The sequence below is a fragment of the Macaca fascicularis genome, chromosome 19 (assembly GCF_037993035.2).
Source record: "Macaca fascicularis isolate 582-1 chromosome 19, T2T-MFA8v1.1".
Classification (NCBI taxonomy): Eukaryota; Metazoa; Chordata; class Mammalia; order Primates; family Cercopithecidae; genus Macaca; species Macaca fascicularis.
In genome coordinates this window covers 8,190,524-8,214,341 of record NC_088393.1, presented here as the reverse complement: position 1 = coordinate 8,214,341, position 23,818 = coordinate 8,190,524, and the positions used below count along the sequence as shown (strand labels likewise).

Sequence of the window (23,818 nt, the reverse complement as noted above, 5' to 3'; positions counted from 1 at the left end):
GCCTGGCTCAGGGTGAAGGTTATTACACTGGTGGCTCCTGGCCCCTTCCCCTCCATGGGATGGAGCCACAGTTGGAAACCACACTTCCCCAGCCCACCTTCAGGAATGCCCTCGGCCCGGTGGGTCCTCTCCGTCTTGGAGCAAGCGTTGCCTACGGACCCCAAGTGGCCTCCAGCCATTGAGGGCTGTTCTATACTCCCCAGAGTCCTGGGCACACGGCCAGAGGTACCACCTCCGGTCAGGCCACCTGAGGGCATGGCCTCATGCCGCTGTGCTGCAGACGCAGGGTCACTGTGAGCGTTTTGAGGGCTCCAGGCTGAGACTGGGCAACACACACCGATAGACACGTGGGGCCTCCACGTCAGCCAGTGTGTGGTGGGATGGGATGAGGGTACTTCTTAGTCTGCTGGCTGAGAACGACGCCTCAGAGTCCGTGCACATGTGGCTTCTGGCAGACATTGGTGCACAGCCTGGCCCAGGAATACACAATAGTCAGTATGTGTGCCCTCGGGCCTCGTGATGTCAATTGCACTGCCTTGATTTTTGTCTTTTTGACACAGGATCTCACTCTGTCACCCAGGCTGGAGTGCAGTGGTGCGATCATAACCTCACTGCAGCCTCGAACTTCTGGGCTCAAGGGATCCTCCTACCTCAGCCTCCTGAATAGCAGGAATTACAGGCATTTATCACCACGCCCAGCTAATTTTTAATTGTTTTGTAAAGATGGGGTCTCGCCATATTGCCCAGGTTAGTCTTGAACTGGCTTCAAGCTATCTGCCTGCCTCGGCCTCCCAGAGTACATTTGTGGTTTGTTTTGTTTTTACAAGGAAGACACTAGGTGGCTCTGAGCAGCTGGGAGGCCGGGGACTGCTCAGGATCAAATGGGTGCAGGAGATCCCATCTGTGGGGCTCCTTCTGCCCAGGACTCACGAGTGGGCCGGGCTTGGTGGGTTCCCCCTTCTCTCCCTTGTCGGGGGTGCAGGCCTGTCCGGGTCCTCAGCAAAGGCCACCTTCCCAGCCCCTAGCAGCACCTGCATGATGAGGACATCTCATTATCTACCTGGAGACCCAATTACTCTCCCAGCTACTCGGGAGGCTGAGGCAGGATAATCGCTTGAACCCGGGAGGCGGAGGTTGCAGTGAGTCAAGATAGCATGCCACTGCACTCCAGCCTGGGTGACAGAGCAAGACTCCATCTCAAAAATAAGTAAAAATGAAATAGTAAATTAATTTCATCCTTTTTCCTTTTTTTTTTGAGACAAAGTCTCACTCTTGTCCCCCAGGATGGAGTGCAATGGCACAATCTCGGCTCACTGCAACCTCCGCCTCCGGGTTCAAGCGATTCTCTTGCCTCAGCCTCTGGAGTAGCTGGGACTACAGGCGTTTGCCACCATGCCCGGCTGATTTTTGTGTTTTTAGTAGAGATGGGGTTTCACCACATTGGCTAGGCTGGTCTTGAACTCCTGACCTCAGGTGATCCTCCCGCCTTGGCCTCCCAAAGTGCTGGGATTATAGGCATGGGCCACCGCGCCCGGCCCTTTTTCTTTTTTTTTAAAATTTCACTTCTTTTTTCAATCCTCCCCAATTTTTTTTTTTTTTAATTTAAGCTCTTAGAGATAGCGTCTCACCATGTTGCCCAGGCCGGAGTGCAGTGGCACGATCATAGCTCACTGCAACTTCGAACCCCTAGGCTCAAGCAATCCTCCTGCCTCAGCCTCCTGTGTAGCTGGGACTACAGGTGCATGCCACCATACCTGGCTAATTTTTTACTTTTGTGGAGAAGGGGTTTCACTATGTTGCCCAGGCTGGTCTTGAACTCCTGGGCTCAAGCGATCTTCCTGCCTCAGCCCCCGCCCTAACAAAATGCTGGGATTACAGGGATGAACCACTGTGCCCGGCCCTCCTTTTACTTTTTTAATATGACTACTAAAAATGAAAAATTCCACACGTGGCCTGCATCATCTTCCTGGTGGAGAGTGCTGCCTGAGAGTTCTCATTTTGCACTTCCTAGTGACCTAGTGATTGACTTGACACCTAGTCACCTCGTGACGGGAAACCCTCTGTTGAAACAGCAGTGTCTTTGCCCCACTGGAACTCAGACCAGGTGGAAATGCTGAGTTCACACTCATAGCCAAGCTGCCTTTCGCACCAGATGGAGGAACTGAAAGTTACACTCTTGGGGGTTATTTTGGATTAAAAGCAAGAAGATTTTTGTGGAGGCGCCACAAAAGCCTGAAGTGTACCCGGTGGGCACCTCCACAGGCACCTCCACGCCCCACTCCTGCCTCTTGTCCGTAATCCCAGCACTTTGGGAGGCTGAGGCGGGCAGATCACTTGAGGTCAGGAGTTCGAGACCAGCCCGGCCAATATGGTGAAACCCCATGTCTACTAAAATAATACAAAAATTAGCTGGGTGTGGGGGCGTGTACCTGTAATCCCAGCTACCCGGGAGGCAGAGGTTGCAGTGAGCTGAGATCCTGTCACTGGTCTCTAGCCTGGGCGACAGAGCGAGACTCCGTCTCAAAAAAAAAAAAAAAAAAAAGCAGAAACAAAAACAAAAAAGAACCCCCAACAACTCTGTGCCTGAAGGGGCCTTCAGAGTGTTAAGCAAGACACGGAGGGCAGGGGGGCGAGCTGAGGTGCAGGAGCCACGGGAAACCCTCACCAGAACCCGCTACTCCTGCAGCGACGTCTGGGCAGAAGAAAATCCTAAAACAAAACCCCCAAGAACGTGCACGCCAGTCACTGCTCATCTTGGACACGTTTATTGCTAGAATCAGGTCTTAAGTTCTAAAGCAGGTCAGAAATATCCCGCGGTGAGGAAACGTTGTAATCATCGTAAACATAATTAGCAGGTGACTAAGATCACGATCACGACTGACAAAGACGTGTGCAGATCCCACGAAAATACGAACATGTGCTCGACTGTCAACTTTACAAATAAAATCGGGCTCCAACCCAAGAGTGGCCGAGGGGCACTGGTGAGGGAAGGGCTGTCAATGCCGCCGCCCCATGCCTAGCACAACTGAGACCCCTCGGCCATGTGGCGGGGACGCAGGGTTCCCACCGAGTGGCCGAGCAGAAATTCCTTGAACTTCTCCCCCATCCAAGGAATTGTGGCATCTCGGAGGGCTGGACCGGCACATGCCAGCTCAGGAGGGTGCGAGGGTCTGGGAATGTTCTCTTCACAACAGAACAGGAATGTACAGTCAGCTTTTGTAAAGTGCTCTGATACTCAGTACAAAAATACAAAACACTGATGATAAACATGGCACACATGGGATCCGACGGGGGGCAGAGAGCGTCGCTGATGGCCAACGGCTGGGCTGGGTGGAGTCGAGGTCGTCGGAGGGGCCAGGCGTCTTGGGACGCCTGGCCACTCACTGTGTTCTCAGGACCTTGTCACCAATGGGCTGTATGGCTGTGGGGCTCTGGTCCTAGTTGGCACCAGCTCCTGCCCTGTCCCCTCCTGAGCCCACAGCACCCAGTGGGCGCCTCTGCCCAGGGGAGCACTTCCTGATGGAGTTTCCCATCCCCTGTGCCCGTCTGTCCCCGAGTGGCGGGAATGTCCCTATTCACTGTATTCAGGGTCACAGGAGCGCCTCTGCCAGCACAGTGGGAGAAGGGCTGAATCCCCCCGGGATCTGCGGTTCCCAGGACCCTGGGTTCCGGAGAAGGACTTGGCCCTGGCGGGGGCTCACGTGTACCCCACTGGGAACAAGGATGACCAGCCAGGACCCAGTCCTGCCACTAATGCTTGGGGTGCAGAACAAGGCTTGAAATGTGTCCCGTTCTCCACCGGAGCTGGATCATGGCTGGATCTCACCGTCCCGGGATCGCCACCATGGGACGTCCCAGCACCTTTGACACTGCCCAACACTCCTTCCTCCATCCTCCAGGGGAGGGGCCATGAGCTGCAACAGCTCACTACAAGCGAGGGGCCCGCACAGCGGCCACTTGGCCACTCGCTGCAACGTCTCTAGGTGCTTCCTCCACACGTCCTGGGATGTGGCACTCTCGACAGTCTGTGACGTGCCAGCCCTGCCTGGAAGGTGGGATGCCAGCCCCAGGAGCTCATTTCTCGGGGGCTGAGGACCCTGTGTCCGGGGTGTATATGCGCCCTGGCTGAAGCTAGAGACCCGGCTGCCCAGACAGATGTAGCGTGTGAACAGCAATGGGTAACCTCGGGAAGCAGAGTTTGGGAAACAGCTGGTTTCAAAACCAATGCCAAGTAAAAAGGGGCAAAGGTCAGCCCCTTTCACAGTGGGCTTCCAAACCCACAGAACTGCCGGGAGGGCCACTGATGTCCCCTCAGTGGGCCCTGCCCCGTGGCCCTCTCTGCCCATGCCCCCGTGCCTGGCTCATTCCCTGGCCCTGAGGTTCACAGTGAACCTGCGTGAGTCTCTGCTTGGGAAGTGGATTCTGCCTGATTCTGGGGACAGATGCTGCCGACGCCACCTGGCTCCTCCTGGTGCCCTAACCCCTGACTCCAGTGTTGCGTGGTGGCCGTGGAGCGTGGCCCCGGCCGGCAGCTCCTTCTCAGAGCGAGGTCTGTCGTGTCCTCAGCTCCGTGCAGAGCCGGCACCGTTCCTCACTGCCTCAGAAAAACAGCGCGGAGTGGGTCTCCCCGCCACCAGCATGGGGCGCTATGATTTCAGACAGCTCCCTGGTTTAATCCTGGCTCAACTTTCCATTAAAAACTTTCCTTTTTGGAAAAAAAAAAAAAAAAAAAAAGAGGTTCAGAAAGTGACCCAGGCCACCACTGCTAATCCTACAGAAAGAATTGCGAGGCCCAGAGCACCGATAGGCCAGCCCCTGCCAGGCGGTCATCGGTGGTTTGCTAGGGAAGAGGAGGGGACAGCTGGGTGGGCATGGTGACCCCATGGGTGTCCCCAGAGAGCAGGAAGGTTGGGCAGGGCAGGGAGGGGCCTTGCACCTTGAGTCACGGCCCTTTTAGAAGAAGATGACGTCTTCCTTGCTGGCGTCCTCTTTGGCGCTGAGTGGTGTGGCCGGCAGTGGCGAGGGAGCTGGGGGCCCGGGCAGGAGGGCTGTGCCCCCGGCCTTGAGAGAGAAGCCCTCAGAGGGGCTGTCAGCTGGCGGTGGGCTTGGGGCGGGGAAGCCAGGGTCTGGAACAGAGAGGGGGTCCAGACTGAGCAGTTGCCGGGTGGTGCCACAGCTGCCAAGTGGGACTGGGCTCATGTCAGCAGGTGGGGGCTCACCTGGCGGTGGCGCGGGGCTGTGTCTGCTGGGCAGGATGGGGCTCAGCGAGCGGCGGTTCCGTGAGGTGCTCTCATCTTTCCCCATGAACTTGTTGAGCAGCAGCTGCTGCTTCAGGTCGAAGGACGCTGGAAGAGGGAAGGCGCTTGGGCCAGCTCCAGGCTGCCTAGCTGTCCCCGCTCCCTAGGGCAGCCTCCGAGAGCAGAGGGGCCTGGCCACCCCCACCTGACACTTCCCACGGGCAGCCTGGATCCCATGACCTGAGCTGCTCAGATGCTAAGCCCCAAATTCAGGGAGAATGGCCCCAGCCTCGCTGTGGAAGGACCTGCAGAGTCACCTGGCATCTGGAGAGGAGGTTGAGCCTCCTGTGGAAACAGCACAGGCCCCAGTGGCCACGGGACACACCTAATCTTCAGGGAATGTCTCAGAACATCCCTGGTTGTCCCCCAGGGAGGTGTCCCCCAGAGCAGCAGGGCCGGCTCTCGTGCCAGAGGAGCCCCTGGGCACCCTCCATGGAAACACTGGGGCTGCTCTGGGCTCTGTGTCCCCCTCTGTGGAATAGCTCTGTGGAACGGGGACGATGAGCAGAGGTGCCTGCACCTGTCCCCGCCCCGGCTGTGCTGATCCCAGGTGGCCAGGGCTCTCTACCTTCTAGCCCGTGTCCCTAAGGCTCCTGGTCCCCATCCCACTGTTTGAGGGTTGAGGTGGGGAAGACACACAGTGGATCATCTCAGTTTTGGGCCTGGAGACCAAACATGGCCCTGTGTGGGGTGGCCTCAGCCATGATGCCAGCTCTGCCTTCTGGTTTTCCTCTCCGGAGGATGGCACAGGTGTCCTGAATTTCCTGGCTCCCAGCGAGCCCCTACAGCCTGACCAGTTGCCCACGGCTGCACCTTCCAGGCCCAGGCGAAGGGGCGGGGCCGGCTCACCTGAGCTCTCCCAGCGCTGAGAGCCCCTGCTCTTGCCGCCCTTGTCCTTGCCACCCTTGGTGGAGGCCGCCAGCTTGGTGGGGATCTGCTGCTGCACGGCCGCCTGCCTCTGGAACTGGTTGGTGGCGCTGAGCAGCTGGATGGGCACATCGCTCTTGGCCAGCCGGCTCTCAGTGGGGGCGCTGTCCCGGCGAGCCACCTCAGGGCGCTCTGCGTACTCTGGCCCCACACCGGACAGCAGCATGCTCACCCGAGGCCCCTCCAGCCCTTCCCCGTTGAAGCTGGGAGGGTGGCTTGGGGGCTGGGCCTGGGGGGACAACAGCACATACATCCCAATGCCAGGTTCCTGCTGTGTGGCCTCTGGAGAGCCCCCGAGGGTCGTGCACAGGAGACCCTCGACCTCTCCTGTTCTGGACAGAGCCAGGTGCAGCCTGAAGGAGCTGCTGGTCATTGCCTGTCCCCAACCCCTGTTACATGTGCATACTGGTGACACTCGGTGGCACCCATACTGTCACATACTCATATACAAACACCTCACACATTCGTGTCCACACCCATTCACACAACCCATGGTTTATAGGTTTGTTTTCAGAGACAGTCTTGCTCTGTCACCCAGGCTAGAGTGCAGTGGCACAGTCACAGCCCTTGAGCCTCTTGGGCTCAAATGATCGCCCTGCCTCAGCCTCCCAAGTAGCTGGGATTACAGGTATGTGCCACCATGCCCTGCTAATTTTTGTTATTTTTTTTTTTAGAGACGAGGTCTCACTCCATGGCCCAGGCTGGTCTCAAAGACCTGGCTTCAAGCAATCCTCTGGCCTCAGCCTCCGGAGTAGCTAGGGCACACACCATGGCACCCAATTTTTTTCTTTTTTTTGCGCAGGCTGGAGTGCAGTGGCGTGATCATGGCTCATGGCAGCCTCAGCCTCCCGGGCTCAAGGGATCCTCCCACCTTAGCATTCCAAGTAGCGGGGACCACAGGTGCATGCCACCATGCCTAGCTCATTTTTGTATTTTTTCGTAGAGATGGAGTTTTGCCATATTGCCCAGGCTGGCCTGGAACTCCTGTGCTCAAGCAATCCGCCCGCCTCCACCACCCAAAGTGCTGGGATTACAGGAGTGCATTTTTTTTTTTCCTTAAAGAAGTTTCTAACATTTATGGAATGTTTTGAGCAACAGTGTTCTGTTAAGCATTTAGCCAGCTCTGAGAAAGGTTCTGCATTGTGGCATGAGCTGTTAATGCCAGGGTATCTTGTGCCATTTGCTCTTACACTCCTGCACGCATGCACCTGCGAACCCTGTCACTTGCATGCACTCGTGCAAATGCACGCACAAGCCGGTCACCCCCACCTGCGCACACTGGCTGCTGAGCGCTCACCTCGGTCAGTGTGTCGGGCGGCAGCGCGCCCGGCGCGGTGTTCTGCTTCTTGAGGCGGCGCAGCAGCTCCAGGCGCTCCCGCTCGCGCTCCACCGCGCGCTGGGCCTCGCGCAGCCGCTCCAGGTCGTGCTGGTAGGCCTGGCGCTGGCGCTCCAGCTCGGCGCGCTCCTGCTCCAGCCGCTCACGTAGCTGCCGCGCCTCGCCCTCGCGCTCCTGCAGCAGGGCGCCCGCACGCTCCAGCTCCTGTTGCTGCCGTTGGCGCTCGCGCTCCCAACGCTGCTGGTCCTGCCGCAGCTGGCTCTGCAGCTTCTCCACGGCCGCGCGCTCCTCCCGCTGCTTCTCGAAGTTGCGCTGCCGCTCCTGCTCCAGCAGCAGGTTCCCACGCGTGGACTGCAGGCGGAACTGCTTCTCGCGCTCCAGGATGGCTGCCCGCTGCGTCTCTACATAGCTGTCCTGGTGGGTGATGACCGCCTGCGGAGGGCCAGGGCCAGGTGGGTGAGAGCCGCACCCGCGCCCCAGCCAACCAGGAAAGGGCACGTGTGGCCGGCCCTACCCCGCCCCTGTACCTGGAGGTTCAGGAGCAGCTGGGACAGTGTCTGGATCCGCTGGACAAGCTGCGGGGAGGAGAGGGAGATTGACGCTAGTTCTCGGGCCTGAGGCCACAGGGGCGTGTACACGGCCCTGGGGAGATGGATAGCGGGCGCCTACCTCCAGCTCCAGGACGGTGGGTAGACGGGAATCAGATTCCATGCCTGGCGCCTCCACCTGGGAAGAGGACACCGTCAAACCACAGAGAACGCTCAAGACCCATCCGACTAGACCCAAGCCTGCTGCTGCTGCTGCTGCTTTTTTTTTTTTTTTTTTTTTTTTTTTTTGAGACGGAGTTCTGCTCTTGTTGCTCCAGCTGGAGTGCAATGGCGCGATCTCGGCTCACTGCACCCTCCTGCTGCTGGGTTCAAGTGATTCTCCTGCCTCAGCCTGCCAAGTAATTGGGATTATAGGCGCGCGCCTTCACGCCTGGCTAATTTTGTGTTTTTAGTAGAAACGGAGTTTCACCATGTTGGCCAGGCTGGTCTCAAACTCCTGACCTCAGGTGATCTGCCCGCCTCGGCCTCCCAAAGTGCTGGGATTACAGGCGTGAGCCACCATGCCTCGCTTCGGGTTTTTTTTTTTTTTTTTTTTTGAGGCAGGGTCTAACTCTAGAGTGTAGTGGCCTGATCCTTCTACCTCAGTCCTAAGTGGCTGGGACTACAGGTGTGCACCACCCGGATCAGCTTTTAAAAAAAATTTTTTTTTTTGGCCGGGCGCGGTGGCTCAAGCCTGTAATCCCAGCACTTTGGGAGGCCGAGACGGGCGGATCACGAGGTCAGGAGATCGAGACCATCCTGGCTAACATGGTGAAACCCCGTCTCTACTAAAAAATACAAAAAACTAGCCGGGCGCGGTGGCGGGCGCCTGTAGTCCCAACTACTCGGGAGGCTGAGGCAGGAGAATGGTGTGAACCCGGGAGGCGGAGCTTGCAGTGAGCTGGGATCCGGCCACTGCACTCCAGCCTGGGCGGCAGAGCGAGACTCCGTCTCAAAAAAAAAAAAAAAAAAAAAAAAAAAAATTTTTTTTTGAGATGGAGTTTTGCTCGTTGCCCAGGCTGGAGTGCAATGGCACGATCTCAGCTCACTGCAACCACCACCTTCCTGGTTCAAGTGATTCTCCTGCCTCAGACTCCCAAATAGCTGGGATTGCTCGCATGCGCCACCACGCCCGGCTAATGTTGTATTTTTAGTAGAGGCAGGGTTTCACCATGTTGATCAGGCTAGTCTTGAATTCCTGACCTCAGGTGATCCACCTGCCTTGGCTTCCCACAGTGCTGGGATTACAGGCGTGAGCCAACACGCCCAGCAGCTACTTTTAACTTTTTTGAAACAAAGTCTTGCTCTGTCGCCCAGGCTAGAGTGCACTGGCACAATCTCGGCTCACTGCAACCTCCACCTCCCAGGTTCAAGCGATTCTCCCACCTAAGCCTCCTGAGTAGCTGGGATTACAGGTGTCCACCACCACACCCAGCTAATTTTTGTATTTTTAGTAGAGACAGGGTTTCACCATGTTGGCCAGGCTGGTCTCAAACCCTGGACTCAAGTGATCTACCCGAGTCGGCCTTCTGAAGTGCTGGGATTATAGGCATGAACCACCACGCCCGGCCAAAGGATCAGCTATTTTAAAAATATTTTGTCGACATGGTCTTGCTCTGTTGCCCAGGCTGGTCTCAAACGCATGGCCTCAAGTGATCCTCCCAAGGCCAGGTATGACAGCCTTGCCTGTAATCCCAACACTTTGGGAGGTCAAGACAGGAGGATTGCTTGAGCTCAGGAGTTGGAAACCAGCCTGGGCAACATAGAGCCAATATCTACAAAAATTTAAAAAATCAGGCAGGTGTGGGGGCGCGCACCTGTGGTCCCAGCTACTTGGGAGGCTGGGGTGGGAGGATTGCTGGAGCCCAGGAGTTAGAGGTTGCATGAGCTGTGATCATGCTACTGCCCTCCGGCCTGGGTGACAGAGTGAGACCTTGTCTCCAAAAAAAAAAAAAAAAAAAGTGATCCTCCCATCCCGGTCTCCCAAAACACCGGGATTATGGGTGAGGCACTGCACCTGGCCCCTGCTTCTTATTGAAAATACATCCCTTAGTTTGGATAACAGGAAGGACCCAGGACCGGGACATGACTGGGAACACTGGCCCTGCCGGTCACCTGACTTGTGCAAATCTAGGTGTTTGGAAAACGAGGGGCTGGGGCCACCTGGGAGGTAGAGTGGGCTTGGCTATAAGGCCTGCATGCCAGCTCTGGCCACAGCGGCAAGTCCAAGCCTCAGAGCTGACCAGAGGCAGCTGGCCTTGGCCTCTGACCCCTAACCCGGGCAGGGCCGAGTAGGCACCTGGCCTTCTGATTCAAAGGCAAAGGAACAGCCAGGGAGCTCTGGCATCTGGTAGGTGCCACCTCACCTGCCCTGGCTAAAACCTGGTGGTCCCTGTAGGAGGGTTTCTCGCCTGTTGATGAAGCCACGGTGGGTGCCCTGAGCCTGTCCCCTCCCCAGCCTTCCTCCTGGGGACCTCTTGCTTTTCCCGGGAGGCCGTAGGAAGAACGCAGCTGCCGGCGTGTTCATCTGGGCTGAGATACTGTTATTCACCACAAAACGAACCACGCTTGTCGATGCTGGTAAGACTAAAACTAGACAACCCCAGCAGAAGCCGCTCACACGCCTGAATCCTTACGACGACTCAGACTGTACCGAGCAAACGGATATCCACGTACCACCTGCGGCGATTCCTCGGAGCCCCCAGGAACGTCAGTGTGACCGAGCTTCAAGTCCGGGCTGTTTGGGGGGCCTCGCCAGTCTCGGGGCCTGGGGTCGGTGCTGCTGACTTTCTTCTTGAAACTGCCATCTGAGAACCCCAAGCCAGAGGCGTGAGGCTGCTGCCATCCCATGGGGAGGGGAAACCTTCCCAGTCCACCCCCAGCCCCTGCCCAGGTAGGAAACCCAGGCTGGGCCGGAATGGAGGCCTCTGCAGCACAGACACCTGCTGGGGGGAGGGGGCTGGTCCGGGTGCTGCTGTCACAACACAACCGACAATGTCTGCAGGGTTTCAGAAGGCTCCAGAAAACTGTCTGGGCGCGCTGGCTCACGCCTACGATCTCAGCACTTTGGGAGGCCGAGGCGGGTGGATCACCTGAAGTCAGGAGTTCGAGACCAGCCTGGCCAACATGGCGAAACCCTGTCTCTACTAAAAATACAAAAGGTAGCCGAGCGTGGTGGTGTGTGCTTGCTGTCCCAGCTACTTGGGAGGCTGAGGCGGGAGAATCACTTGAACCCGGGAGGTGGAGGTTGCAGAGAGCCGAGATTGCGCCACTGCACTCCAGCCTGGGCGACAGAGCGAGACCCTGTCTCAACAACAACAACAACAACAACAAAGAAGCTTCCAGAAAACCCCATACAAGCTAATGTGCGTCCTGAAGGGTGGCCCTGGGGGCGGGAGGGGCGATGGCCCCACTCTTACTCTTGGTGGGGCTGTTTGTGCAGTCGTAGCCCCCGAAGGTCTCGGCCCTCCTGGGCGGGCCTGTGGAGCTACCTCCGTCTTCCGCCTGGCCGTTGGCGCTGCCCAGCCGCCTGCAGATCAGGCTCTGGATGCCCTCAACTGTGGAAGGAAGGGGACAGGAGGCACGGGTCGCCCTGCGGAAGTGTACGGGGGAATATGGAGTGCTGGGGCAGGGAGACCGGGGCGGATGGAGGGACTCGTTAGGGTGGTGATGGCCTGGCCCGCACTGTCTGCAATGGGATTTCAGCCCCACTGTCCCTGTGCACACCCCTGCTTCAGGTGTGGCCACCAGGACAGGCCAATCCGCATCTAAGTGAGAGGACAGGGCTGTAGGGCAGCCAGGGGGAGGGCGGGTACAGGCTCCTGCCCCACCTTCCACCAGGCAATCCTGGGCCAGGGGCTGGAGAATGCTGGATGTGGCCCTGCCCAGGGCCAGCAGGACACACTTGGTGTGCACAGAGGTGGGGACAAGAACATTCCAGGCCAAGGTGCGGGATATGAGAGTGTCCCCGGGGGCCAAGAACAACGGGCACTGGAGCCGGGTGGAAGGATGTCAGTGGGGCTGGAGGGGAAAGGCTGACCCCCGTCTCTGCCTTCTTACTCTGCGGAAAGGCTCTGGAAGGCAGGGGCTGTGTCGGCCTCCCTCACTGTTGAAAGAGCAGATTGGGGCAGGGCACGGCGGCTCACGCCTATGATCCCAGCACTTTGGGAGGCAAAGTGGGGTGGATCATCTGAGGTCAGGAGTTTAAGACCAGCCTGGCCAACATGGTGAAACCCCATCTCTAGTAAAAATACAAAAATTAGCCAGGTGTGGTGGCAGGTGCCTATAATCCCAGCTACCCAGGAGGCTGAGGCAGGAGAATTGCTTGAACCCAGGAGGTGGAGGTTGCAGTGAGCCGAGATCATACCACTGTACTCCAGCTTGGGTGACAGAACGAGACTCCATCTCAAAAAAAAAAAAAAGAAAAAAGAAAAAAAGAAAGAGCAGACTGGGCACTGACTGCCTGCCCAAGCGGCCAGCTCAGGGGCCTGGCGGCTGTGTTGGAGCGGCTGTGTTGGAGCGGCTGTGTTGGAGCAGCTGTCTTGGAGTGGCTGTGTTGGACCGGCTGTGTTGGAGCGGCTGTCTTGGAGTGGCTGTGTTGGAGCTGTGCTTGGGGAACCCCTGAGGGAGCATGCGTGTGTTTTTCTGGGGATATCACCATAGACCCACCTCCCAGGAAGAAGAGGAACCTCTGATGGGTAGGGAACCAGTGTCAGTCAACTTCAGATCCTCCCCAGCCCGGCTTAGTTCTCCGCATGCAGGGAGCATCAGAGCGGTTGTTGAATGCGGGGGGAAAGTGCTTTATGTCTGCAAGGAGGGGCTGGCCCAGATTGTGTCTAAGGCCCTTCTGGCTCTAGCAGGCACCAGTCGGGGGGTCAGTGCTGCTCCTGGGTCTCCCCAGATAGAAGCCTGTCCTGGACAGAGTGCCGTGTTGGCCACACTGAGCCGTGAGCCTGTCCTGGGCTCCCCTGAGCCCACCCAGGCAGGACTGCACCCTTGAGGTGTGGGCAGCCAACTTACTCTCGCTCATGGCCGACTTGAGAATTAGCTCCCCCTGCAGGGTCTCGGATGGGTCCCCTCCACGGAATAGGCCTCGGGGCTGGGGCAGGTCTTCCAGGCCGCTCATCTCTGCCATCTCCAGGTAGATCTGCTGCTTCTCTAGGAGGCTCTGTGCAATCAGCTGGTCTTTCATGCTTAACCGCTCTGCAGAGTGATGGTGGAGGTGGCAGTCAGCCTGGTCAGCCTTCCCTGGAATTGTCTGAGCCCCAGGGACTGGCCTAAGGAGGAGGACCCCCGCTGCCCCTGCCCTGAGATAGGCTGCCCCCTGTGTCCTGCATTCCTGGGAGGTGGGGGAGGGCATGGCCTTGTCCTCTGATTATTTTCCCCCTCGTTATAAAAATCAGGTTAGCTGTGGTGGCTCAGGCCTGCAGTCCCAGCACTTAGGGAGGCCAAGGTAGGAGGATTCCTGCAGCCCGGAGTTCGAGACCAGCCTGGGCAACATAATGAGACTCTGTCTCTAGAAAGAAATAAAACATTAGCTGGTTGTGGTGGTGCATGTCTGGGAAACAAGGCAGGAGGATCGCTTGAGCCCAAAAGTTCAAGGCTGCAGTGAGCTATGACCGCACTACTGTACTCCAGCCTGGCCAACAAAGCGAGACCCTGTCTCTAAAAGAAAGAAAATCAAACACAGTAGGGTGTGAGTGAGGATTGTATCAGGCCTGTTTATTAGTCTGGGACCAACTTAGAGCCTTAGAAAACTGAGTTTTCCTTCCTCCCTTTCTTTCTTTCCTTATTTTTTGGAGGAGGAGTCTCGCTCTGTTGCCCAGGCTGGAATGCAGTAGCACGATCTTGGCTCACTGCAACCTCCACCTCCCAGATTCAAGTGATTCTCCTGCCTCAGCCTCCCGAGTAGCTGGGACTACAGGCATGCGCCACCATGCCTGGCTAATTTTTTGTATTTTTAGTAGAAATGGGGTTCACTATCTTGACCAGGCTGGTTTCAAACGCCTGACCTCAGGTGATCCACTCGCTTCGGCCTCCCAAAGTGCTGGGATTACAGGCATGAGCCACAGCACCCAGCCTAATGTTTAAATTTTTTGTAGAGACGGGGTTTCGCCATGCTGTCCAGGCTGGTCTCAAACTCCTGGCTTCCAGTGATCCATTTGCTTCAGCCTCGCAAAATGCTGGGATTACAGGTATGAGCCACCATAGCAGGCCACTTACTATTTTAGTATTATCCAATTTAAAAATGAATAATACAGAGCCGGGCACACTGGCTCATGCCTGTAATCCCAGCACTTTGGGAGGCCGAGGCAGGCAGATCACGAGGTCAAGAGATCAAGACCATCCTGGCCAACATCGTGAAACCCTAAAAACTCTAAAATTCTCTACTGAAAACATAAAAATTAGCGGGGCGTGGTGGCACGCGCCTGTAGTCCCAGCTACTCAGGAGGCTGAGGCAGGAGAATCCCTTGGACCTGGGAGGCGGAGCTTGCAGTGAGCTGAGATCGCGCCACCGCACTGCAGCCTGGTGACAGAGCGAGACTCCGTCTCAAAAAAAAAAAAAAAAAAGTACAGACAGTGAAAGGGAAGAAGGGAGCTTGCTATAGGCTACAGGGTACCAGAACTGTTCCTGACAATGTGCTCACTGAACGCAGACGAACCTTGACAACATCACACCCAGTGAGAGAAGTCAGACCCAAAAGGTCGCACAGTGTGTGTGACTCCATTTATGTGGAATATCCAGGACAGGCCAATCCACAGGGACAGGAAGTAGATTCCTGTTGTCAGGGTTGGGGCCCGGGGTGGGGAGTGACTGTTAAGGAGGAAGGGGCTTCTTTCTTGGGTGGTGGAATGTTCTAAAGTTAACGTGATTTTGGCTGCATAATTGGAAATGCACTAAAATGCCACCGAACCCAACGCTTGGGAGGGTGAGTGGCGTGGTGTGTGAATTACATCTCAATAACGTAATTAAACAAACAGGGAGGAGGAAGCTCTGGAAGGAGGCTGTGGGGGCCCTGTGCTATTCCTTCGTAGGGGACTGGGATGCCCTGTCGAGCTCCTGGCTGCACGAGGACAGGGTGGTGGCGGCGTTTTGTGGCTGCGTGATCGGCTCTGGAAGGGGCTTAGGGCTCCTGAGCTCTCCTCCCTCCCTCTCCTACGTACCCCGCAGGGCTAAGTGACCTCTGGAGATCGCTATGTCATGGCACAGCCCAGTTCTAATGCTTCACAGAGCTGCAGGACACGGCACAGCCCACAGGAAAACACTGGGTCACTTTGGGGTTTCACACGGGTCACTGGGGGGGCAGTTTGCCCTCTGTGGCCAACCCTGATGGGGGGGCCCAGGGCTCACCACACACGGGGTGTGCCCAAAACGCCGTCTCCCCCTCACCTTGAAAGTCCCGGAGTCTTGTGGCGCGGGCCTCGACCACCTTCCTTTCCTCTTCGGGCAGGCTGAAGGGCCCCTGCTCCTCGTCAGGGCAGCTGCAGGGAGAGGAGTCAGGAGGGTAACTGTGCCTCTCAGGCAGGCCGGGCTCCCGCACAGACGCTGGTTCTACAGAACCAGCCGCCACGACCGTCTCTGACTGTGGGAGTGATTTAGCTTGTTCATGGTGCAGGAGGATGAGGAGGGGAAGAGAGAGAGCCACTGACACTCATCCGGCCCCAAAGCGCCAGGGCATAACCAGGAAGAGACTTTACGTGCCTGTCTGTGACTTGGAGGAGGAGTCCAGGGGACGGTAGGCTTGCAAGGGATCTGCCAGGTGCAGATGGGTGGCTGCAAGCCCCACAGAGGTACAGCGACTGTGGATGGGGGAGTCTGAACCAGGCTAAGGCACCAGGAAGCCTCCAGGAATCAATAGAGGGAGTGGCCGGGCATGGTGGCTCATGCCTGTAATCCCAGCACTTTGGGAGGCCAAGGAAGGAGGATGGCTTGAGGCCAGGAGTTCAAGACCAGCCACAGTGGCAACACAGAGAGGCCCCATCTCTACAAAAATCAAAAATCTAGCTGGGTGTGGTGGTGTGTGCCCATAGTTCCAGCTACTTGGGAGGCTGAGGGGGAGGATGGCTTGAGCCCAGGAGTTTGGGATGCAGGAAGCTATGACTGTGCCAGTGCACTCCAGCCTGGGTGACAGAGCAAGAGCCCGACTCTAAAAAACAAAACAAAACAAAACAAAACAAAATAGGCTGGGTGCAGTGGCTCATGCCTGTAATCCCAGCTACTTGGGAGGCTGAGGCAGGAGAATCGCTTGAACCTGGGAGGCGGAGGCTGCTGTGAGCCGGAGGCTGCTGTGAGCCAAGATTGCACCACTGCACTTCAGCCTGGGGGACAGAGCGAGACTGTCTCAAAAAAAAAAAAAAAAAGAGAGAGAGAGGGGAAGCCAGCTGGTCCCGGGCCCTGAGGGGTGCTCGGCCCAAGGAGGAAGGACAAGATACCATGCCCTGCTCCAACAACTCTGGCCCTAGAATGCAAACAGCCCGCCATGTCAGGTGCAGTGGCCCACGAATGCAGAAAGACCCAGGTTACAGCTGCCTTTCCAGGCCCGTTAGCCTCAACATCCAACAGGCTGAGTCATCAGAAGGAGCTAGCATAGCATCATGGGTCCCAAGGTGGGATGAATGAATTCAAGGTCACAGCCAATGGCCAACCATCAAAGCCAAGGGTGGACCAGTCAGCGGAAGGAATACAGGGAGTGGGGAGATCCTCCAGGCCCTCCTCACCTCTCCACAGCCCTTCGGATGTGGGCCATCCAGGTGTTCCTGTCCTCTTTGGAGCTCGTGTAGATTTCATACATCTCTGGCCCTTGCAAGGAAGCGCTGATCAGAAACATCGCTTTCTCCTCGTTGGCCACTTCCCTCACGATGAGCTTTTGTAACGAGATGACGGGTGGCTTTGAGTCCTGCATGGGTAAAGGGCATTGGAGAGGTCACCTTTTACCTCACCGCACCCAAACAGCAGCGAGGTCAAGGGCCTGGTAAGGGGAACGAAGAGTGGGGGTCACGCTCCTCGTTTATTTTCAAACAATTCAAAGCAGAAATATTTTGCCATCTGGGGGACAAAAGACGCTATTGCAATGAAATCCTAGAATCCTTTTTTTTTTTTTTTTTTTAACTATCTTGGAGGCCAGGTCTTGCTCTGTAACCCAGGCTCCCTGCAGCCTTGACCTCCTGGGCTCAAGTGATCCTCCCACCTCAGCCTCCTGAGTAGCTGGGATTATAGGCATGTGCCGCCAGGCTCAGGTAATTTTTGTATTTTTTGTAGAGATGGGATCTCACTATGTTGCCCAGGCTGGTCTTGAACTCCTAAGCTCAAGTGATCCTCCTACCTCGGCCTTCCAAAGTGCTCAGATTACAGGAGTGAGCCATCTTGCCCCTTAGTATCCCGATAAGGTGTCAATTTCATCAGCTTAAAAATTTGTTTAAAAATAGCAATGCACGGCCGGGCGCGGTGGCTCAAGCCTGTAATCCCAGCACTTTGGGAGGCCGAGACGGGCGGATCACGAGGTCAGGAGATCGAGACCATCCTGGTTAACACAATGAAACCCCGTCTCCACTAAAAATACAAAAAAATTAGCCGGGCGTGGTGGCGGCACCTGTAGTCCCAGCTACTCGGGAGGCTGAGGCAGGAGAATGGCGGGAACCCGGGAGGCGGAGCTTGCAGCGAGCCGAGATCCACCACTGCACTCCAGCCTGGGCGACAGAGCGAGACTCCGCCTCAAAAAAAAAAAAAAAAAAAAAGCAATGCACATACACACTACAAAGCTCAAAAGATACAACAGTGTGTAGTATGAAACAACAAATAAGCCTCTGTCTTGTGCCTCAGGCCTCCCAGTCTGTCACGCATCCTTCAAGAGACAATGCTTCCACAGACCAGCAAAATGCACATTTTAACTGGTTAGAGTAGGCTACACTGTGTTCTCCACAAATCCATATGAGGTCCTGACCCCCAGTACCTCAGAATGTGGCTGTCTTTGGAGATGAGGCCTTTAAAGAGGAGATTAAGGTCTGGGCGCGGTGGCTCACTCCTGTAATCCCAGCACTTTGGGAGGCTGAGGCGGGTGGATCACTTAAAGTCGGGAGTTCGAGACCAGCCTGGCCAACATGGTGAAACCCTGTCTCTACTAAAAATATAAAAAGTAGCCGGGCGTGGTGGCGGGCGCCTGTAATCCCAGCTACTGGGGAGGCTGAGGCAGGAGAATCACTTGAACTCGGGAGGTGAAGGTTGCAATGAGTCGAGATTGTGCCACTGCACTCCAGCCTGGGTGACAGAGTGAGACTGTCTCAAAAAAAAAAAAAAAAAAAAAAAGAGAGAGAGATGATTATGGCAAAATGAGGTCATATGGGTGGGCCCGAATCCAACCTGACTGGCATCCTTCTAACAAGAGGAGATGAGCACAGAGACACACACAGAGGGATGGCCACGCGAGGACACAGAGAACAGATGAGCAGATGGCTGTCTACAAGCCAAGGGGCCTCAGAAGAAACCAACCCTGCCGACACCTTGATCTTGGACTTTCAGCCTGCAGAAACGGGAGACGATAAATTTATGTGGTCCAAACCACCCAGTCCGTGGTACTTTGTTTACAGCAGCCGCAGCAAACAAATACACTGGTTAACAACACACCAGCAGCTGGGCGCAGCGGCTCACGACTGTAATCCCATCACTTTGGGAAGCCAAGGTAGGAGGATCACTTGAGGTTAGGAGTTGGAGACCAGCCTGGCCAACATGGTGAAACCCCGCCTCTACTAAAAATACAAAAAATTAGCCAGGCGTGGTGGCGGGAGCCTGTAGTCCCACCTACGTGGGCCTGGGAAACTCACAGGGGCACCTTTCATGGGCAGTTTCAGCCAACCTCCCAACAAGGTCCCAGCAAGCAGGGCCCTTTGTCTGTTTTTTTGTTTTGCTTTTTTGTGTTTTTTTTGTTTTGAGATAGAGTCTCACTCTGTTGCCCAGGCTGTAGAGCAGTGACACAATCTTGCTGGAGTGCAGTGGCACAATCTCAGCAACCTTCGCCTCCTGGGTTCAGGTGATTATCCTGCCTCAGCCTCCTGAGTAGCTGGGACTACAGACATGGGCCACCATGCCTGGCTAATTTTTGTATTTTTAGGAGAGGTGAGGTTTCACCATGTTGGTCAGGCTGGACTTGAGCTCCTGAGTTCCAGTGATCCGCCCACCTCGGCCTCCCAAAGTGCTGGGATTATAGGTGTGAGCCACTGCACCCGGCCGACCCTTTGTCTGAAGAGACAGGATACATACCACAGAAGCAAAGACGTATTTCTGATCTTTTTCTTGTAGCAGCAAAAGTACGTCGGTCAGCAGGACGGCCAGGACATCTGGGAAAATAGTATGGAAGGAGGCATCTTAAAAGTCCCATGGCCAGCAGGTCTTGCTGGGCACCCCCGTGGATGCCACCTCCCAGAAAGGTGTAAGCAGCGTGATGCTTCTGCCTGGGCCTAGAAGTTTCCTTTCTGCCTTGCCTGCATGCCCCCACCAACGCCTTTCCAGGTCTCAACCTTCAGCACCAATGAGCAGCTGGAGCCTCCTCTAAGTCCCTTCCGTGTGCAGAGCTCCAACCAGGGCTCCTGCCCATGTCAGGCCACTGGGCCCCACAGTTCTCTTTGCTGTAACAACATCTGCTGGATCTGACCTTTGAGAGTCTGATATGGTTTGGCCGCGTCCCCATCCACATCTCATCTTGAATTCCCACGTGCTGTAAGAGGGACCCAGTGGGAGGTAAGTGAATCATGGGGGCAGATCTTTTCCGTGCTGTTCTCGTGATAGTGAATGAGTCTCATAAGATCTGACGGTTTTATAAGGGGGAGTTTCCCTGCACAAGCTCCCTCTCTCTTTGCCTGCTGCCATCCATGTAAGATGTGATTTGCTCCTCCTGCCTTCTGCCATGATTGTGAGGCCTTCCCCACCAGGTGGAACTGTAAGTCTATTAAACCTCTTTCTTTGGTAAGTTGCCCAGTCTCGGGTATGTCTTTATTAGCAGCGTGAACACAGACTAATACAGCATCTCTCCCTCTGATTTCTCAGATGTGAATGGAGCCCTCTGTTCTCCCTGCTCCTGGGTCACCAGGACCCGAGCCACTGCAGTGATGCAGGCCAGGGGTGGTCTCAGTCCCCTCGTGCCCCTCAGTCCCCCTCGCTGCCTTGTCCCTGTATGAACGTCTTGTGCTGTAAGGCTTGCTGCACAGAGATGCAAATCAAGAGCTGCGTTCAAGGGCAACACCGCTTTTGGGGAGCTGCTTCTAACACCCCTGTCTAAGTCAGATACGCTTTCGCTAATTCTCTCGTATTGCAGTCTGCTGGCTTCCTTAAAGCATTTGCTGGACTTATAACTAGTTTTTCTGTTTGTTTGCTTGTTTCTCTCTTTCAGCCCGAGGGACTGATGCCCTAAAAGGCTGGGCACCAGGTCCTGCCCGGTGGGGTGTATTCCTACCATCCAACTTGGCACCTGGCAGGCAGAAGGCGCTAAACCTGTCTGCCAAATACATGCCTACTCAAATGATGAGTGGGCAAATGCTGTCATTTGGCCACTTCAATGACTCACTCAAGATCCTTAAAGATGCTGATGCAAATAGATAGCTTGGGATGTTTCTAGAGGCTCCAAAAATGAAGAGGAAACCCAGGGATGAATCCTGAGTACTCTCTGGTCTGAACTGCAACATGGGTCTCGAAAGCAGGGCTCGGAGCACACCCTGGGCAGCGAGTGGGATGCCTGGGGACACTGACCAGCAGTCCTGGGGGTATTCTCTATCCATATGGGGGCCTCTCAGTGGCTGGGCCCATGGCAGGCTGGCCCATGACTGCCCAGATGGGCAGCTGAGCGTGTTTGGAATTCTGGACCTGGGTTGTCACGATGTGTCACCAATGCCCTGGGTTTCCACTTGGAAGTCAACGACTCAGCATGGCCTCCTGGTTTGTACTGCATCCTTCCAAAGACCAGAGGAGGAGGACGGTGATACAACCACCTCTTTTATGCTACACCCCAGCTGCCTTGCTCATCCTGACTCAGTTCATAACCTCCCTTCAGCCATGAAGTAGCCAGACTTCAGTGGTTCTGTGTCAGTTGACACCCAGCAAACCAAGATGGTGCCCACGGATGTAAGAGGGCACCCACTGATCCGAGATGATGCCACCACTTCTAAGACCATGCCACCAGTCCGAGATGGCACCGACCAATCAAAGATGGTGCCATCACTCCCAAGACCATGTCACTGATCTGAGATGGCACCCACCAATCAAAATGGTGCCCACTGATCCAAGAGGGAGCCCACTGATCAAGATGATGACACCATTCCAAGATGGTGCCCATTGATCCAAGATGGTATTCACTGATCCAGGATGATGTCATTACTTCCAAGACTATGCCACCAATCCAAGATGGCACCCCCCAAGATGGCACCCACTGATCCAAGATGGTGCCATCATTCCCAAGACCGTGCCACCAATCCAAGATGGCACCCACCAACCCAAATGGTGCCCACTGATTCAAGAGGGCACCCACCAAGATGGTGCCACTGATCCAAGATGGTACTACCATTCCCAAGACCGTACGACCAATCCAAGATGGCACCCATCACTCTAAGAGGGTGCCCACAACTCCCAAGATAGTGCCACTGATCCAAGATGGCACCCACCAATCCAATATGGTGCCACCACTCCAAGATGGTGCTGCTAATCCAATATGGCACCCACCAATCCAAGATGATGTCTACTGATCCAACATGGCACCCACAACTCCCAAGATGGTGCTACCAACCCAAGACAGCACCCACCAACCAATTTAGTGCCACCAATCCAACATGGCACCCACCAATAAAAAATGGCAACCAACACTCCAAAACGGTACCCACTGATAACAGGATAGTGCCACCAATCAAGACAGTACCCACCACTTTGAGACGGTGACCACTCCAAGATGGTACCCACTGATACAAGATGGTGCCACTAATCTAAGGCAGTGCCCACTGATCCAAGATGGCACCCACTAGAGGTGGCCAGGGGCAGGCTTTTACCTTTCAAGCGCCCTGATGTGGTCTTCCAGCAGAGCATGCCCTCCAGGTGAAGCTGCCGCTGAAGCATGTCTTCCTTGCGGAAGGTGAGCCCGTTCTTGAGTTTGCCGGAGGACTTCAGGTCCATCTTCCCTGCGATCTCCCTGAGGCGCTGGCCCTTCTCAAACTCGCTGACCTTGGCGTCCACTTGTGAGATGATATCTTTAATGAGGTTCAGGGCCTGGGTCAGGTCTTCGTAGTCCTCAGTGCCAGCTGCCACACATAGCAGAGTTAGCGTCTTTCTTTTCCACTTTAACACAACAGAAGTGGACACACTCACTATGTATGGGCGCGTGGGATCTATGAGGTGTGTGGACACAGTATGTATGGGTGCGTGGGATCTATGAGGAGTGTGGACACAGTATGTATGGGCGCGTGGGATCTATGAGGAGTGTGGACACAGTATGTATGGGTGTGTGGGATCTATGAGGTGTGTGGACACACTCACTATGTATGGGTGTGTGCGATCTATGAGGAGTGTGGACACAGTATGTATGGGTGCGTGGGATCTATGAGGAGTGTGGACACAGTATGTATGGGCGCGTGGGATCTATGAGGAGTGTGGACACAGTATGTATGGGTGTGTGGGATCTATGAGGCGTGTGGACACAGTATGTATGGGTGCGTGGGATCTATGAGGAGTGTGGACACAGTATGTATGGGTGTGTGGGATCTATGAGGTGTGTGGACACAGTATGTATGGGTGTGTGGGATCTATGAGGTGTGTGGACACAGTATGTATGGGCGCGTGGGATCTATGAGGAGTGTGGACACAGTATGTATGGGTGTGTGGGATCTATGAGGCGTGTGGACACAGTATGTATGGGTGCGTGGGATCTATGAGGTGTGTGGACACAGTATGTATGGGTGTGTGGGATCTATGAGGTGTGTGGACACAGTATGTATGGGCGCGTGGGATCTATGAGGAGTGTGGACACAGTATGTATGGGTGTGTGGGATCTATGAGGTGTGTGGACACAGTATGTATGGGTGCGTGGGATCTATGAGGAGTGTGGACACAGTATGTATGGGCGCGTGGGATCTATGAGGAGTGTGGACACAGTATGTATGGGTGTGTGGGATCTATGAGGTGTGTGGACACAGTATGTATGGGTGTGTGGGATCTATGAGGAGTGTGGACACAGTATGTATGGGTGCGTGGGATCTATGAGGAGTGTGGACACAGTATGTATGGGCGCGTGGGATCTATGAGGAGTGTGGACACAGTATGTATGGGTGTGTGGGATCTATGAGGAGTGTGGACACAGTATGTATGGGCGTGTGGGATCTATGAGGTGTGTGGACACAGTATGTATGGGTGCGTGGGATCTATGAGGAGTGTGGACACAGTATGTATGGGTGTGTGGGATCTATGAGGCGTGTGGACACAGTATGTATGGGTGTGTGGGATCTATGAGGAGTGTGGACACAGTATGTATGGGTGTGTGGGATCTATGAGGCGTGTGGACACAGTATGTATGGGTGTGTGGGATCTATGAGGAGTGTGGACACAGTATGTATGGGTGTGTGGGATCTATGAGGAGTGTGGACACAGTATGTATGGGCGCGTGGGATCTATGAGGAGTGTGGACACAGTATGTATAGGTGTGTGG

At 55.5% G+C, this 23,818-nt stretch overlaps 1 protein-coding gene and 1 long non-coding RNA gene across 10 annotated transcripts in view; one reads left to right on the top strand and one right to left on the bottom strand.

Moving 5' to 3' along the window:
- Positions 1–2,749: 2,749 nt before the first annotated feature.
- ARHGEF18 (Rho/Rac guanine nucleotide exchange factor 18) overlaps positions 2,750–23,818 on the bottom strand; it is a 133,905-nt gene continuing 112,836 nt past the window's right edge. For 6 of the 9 annotated variants that reach the window (XM_074025612.1, XM_065535138.1, XM_065535141.2 and 3 more), the window contains 13 exons: positions 22,170–22,418; positions 19,402–19,478; positions 16,866–17,044; positions 15,538–15,629; positions 13,167–13,349; positions 11,567–11,704; positions 10,824–10,954; positions 8,230–8,286; positions 8,088–8,135; positions 7,522–7,992; positions 6,147–6,453; positions 5,220–5,345; positions 2,750–5,126 (listed from right to left, as the gene is read on the bottom strand). In XM_074025612.1, coding sequence (XP_073881713.1) covers positions 4,954–5,126; positions 5,220–5,345; positions 6,147–6,453; positions 7,522–7,992; positions 8,088–8,135; positions 8,230–8,286; positions 10,824–10,954; positions 11,567–11,704; positions 13,167–13,349; positions 15,538–15,629; positions 16,866–17,044; positions 19,402–19,478; positions 22,170–22,418 — 2,231 coding nt within the window. In that variant the 3' untranslated portion in view covers positions 2,750–4,953. The remainder of the gene's footprint in view (positions 5,127–5,219; positions 5,346–6,146; positions 6,454–7,521; positions 7,993–8,087; positions 8,136–8,229; positions 8,287–10,823; positions 10,955–11,566; positions 11,705–13,166; positions 13,350–15,537; positions 15,630–16,865; positions 17,045–19,401; positions 19,479–22,169; positions 22,419–23,818) is intronic. The other 3 variants (XM_065535139.1, XM_074025613.1, XM_005587746.3) reach the window with 1 other exon arrangement.
- LOC135968431 (uncharacterized) lies at positions 10,908–11,317 on the top strand. The gene is made up of 2 exons (XR_010583227.1): positions 10,908–11,040; positions 11,152–11,317. It is a non-coding gene; the product is annotated as an uncharacterized lncRNA (long non-coding RNA).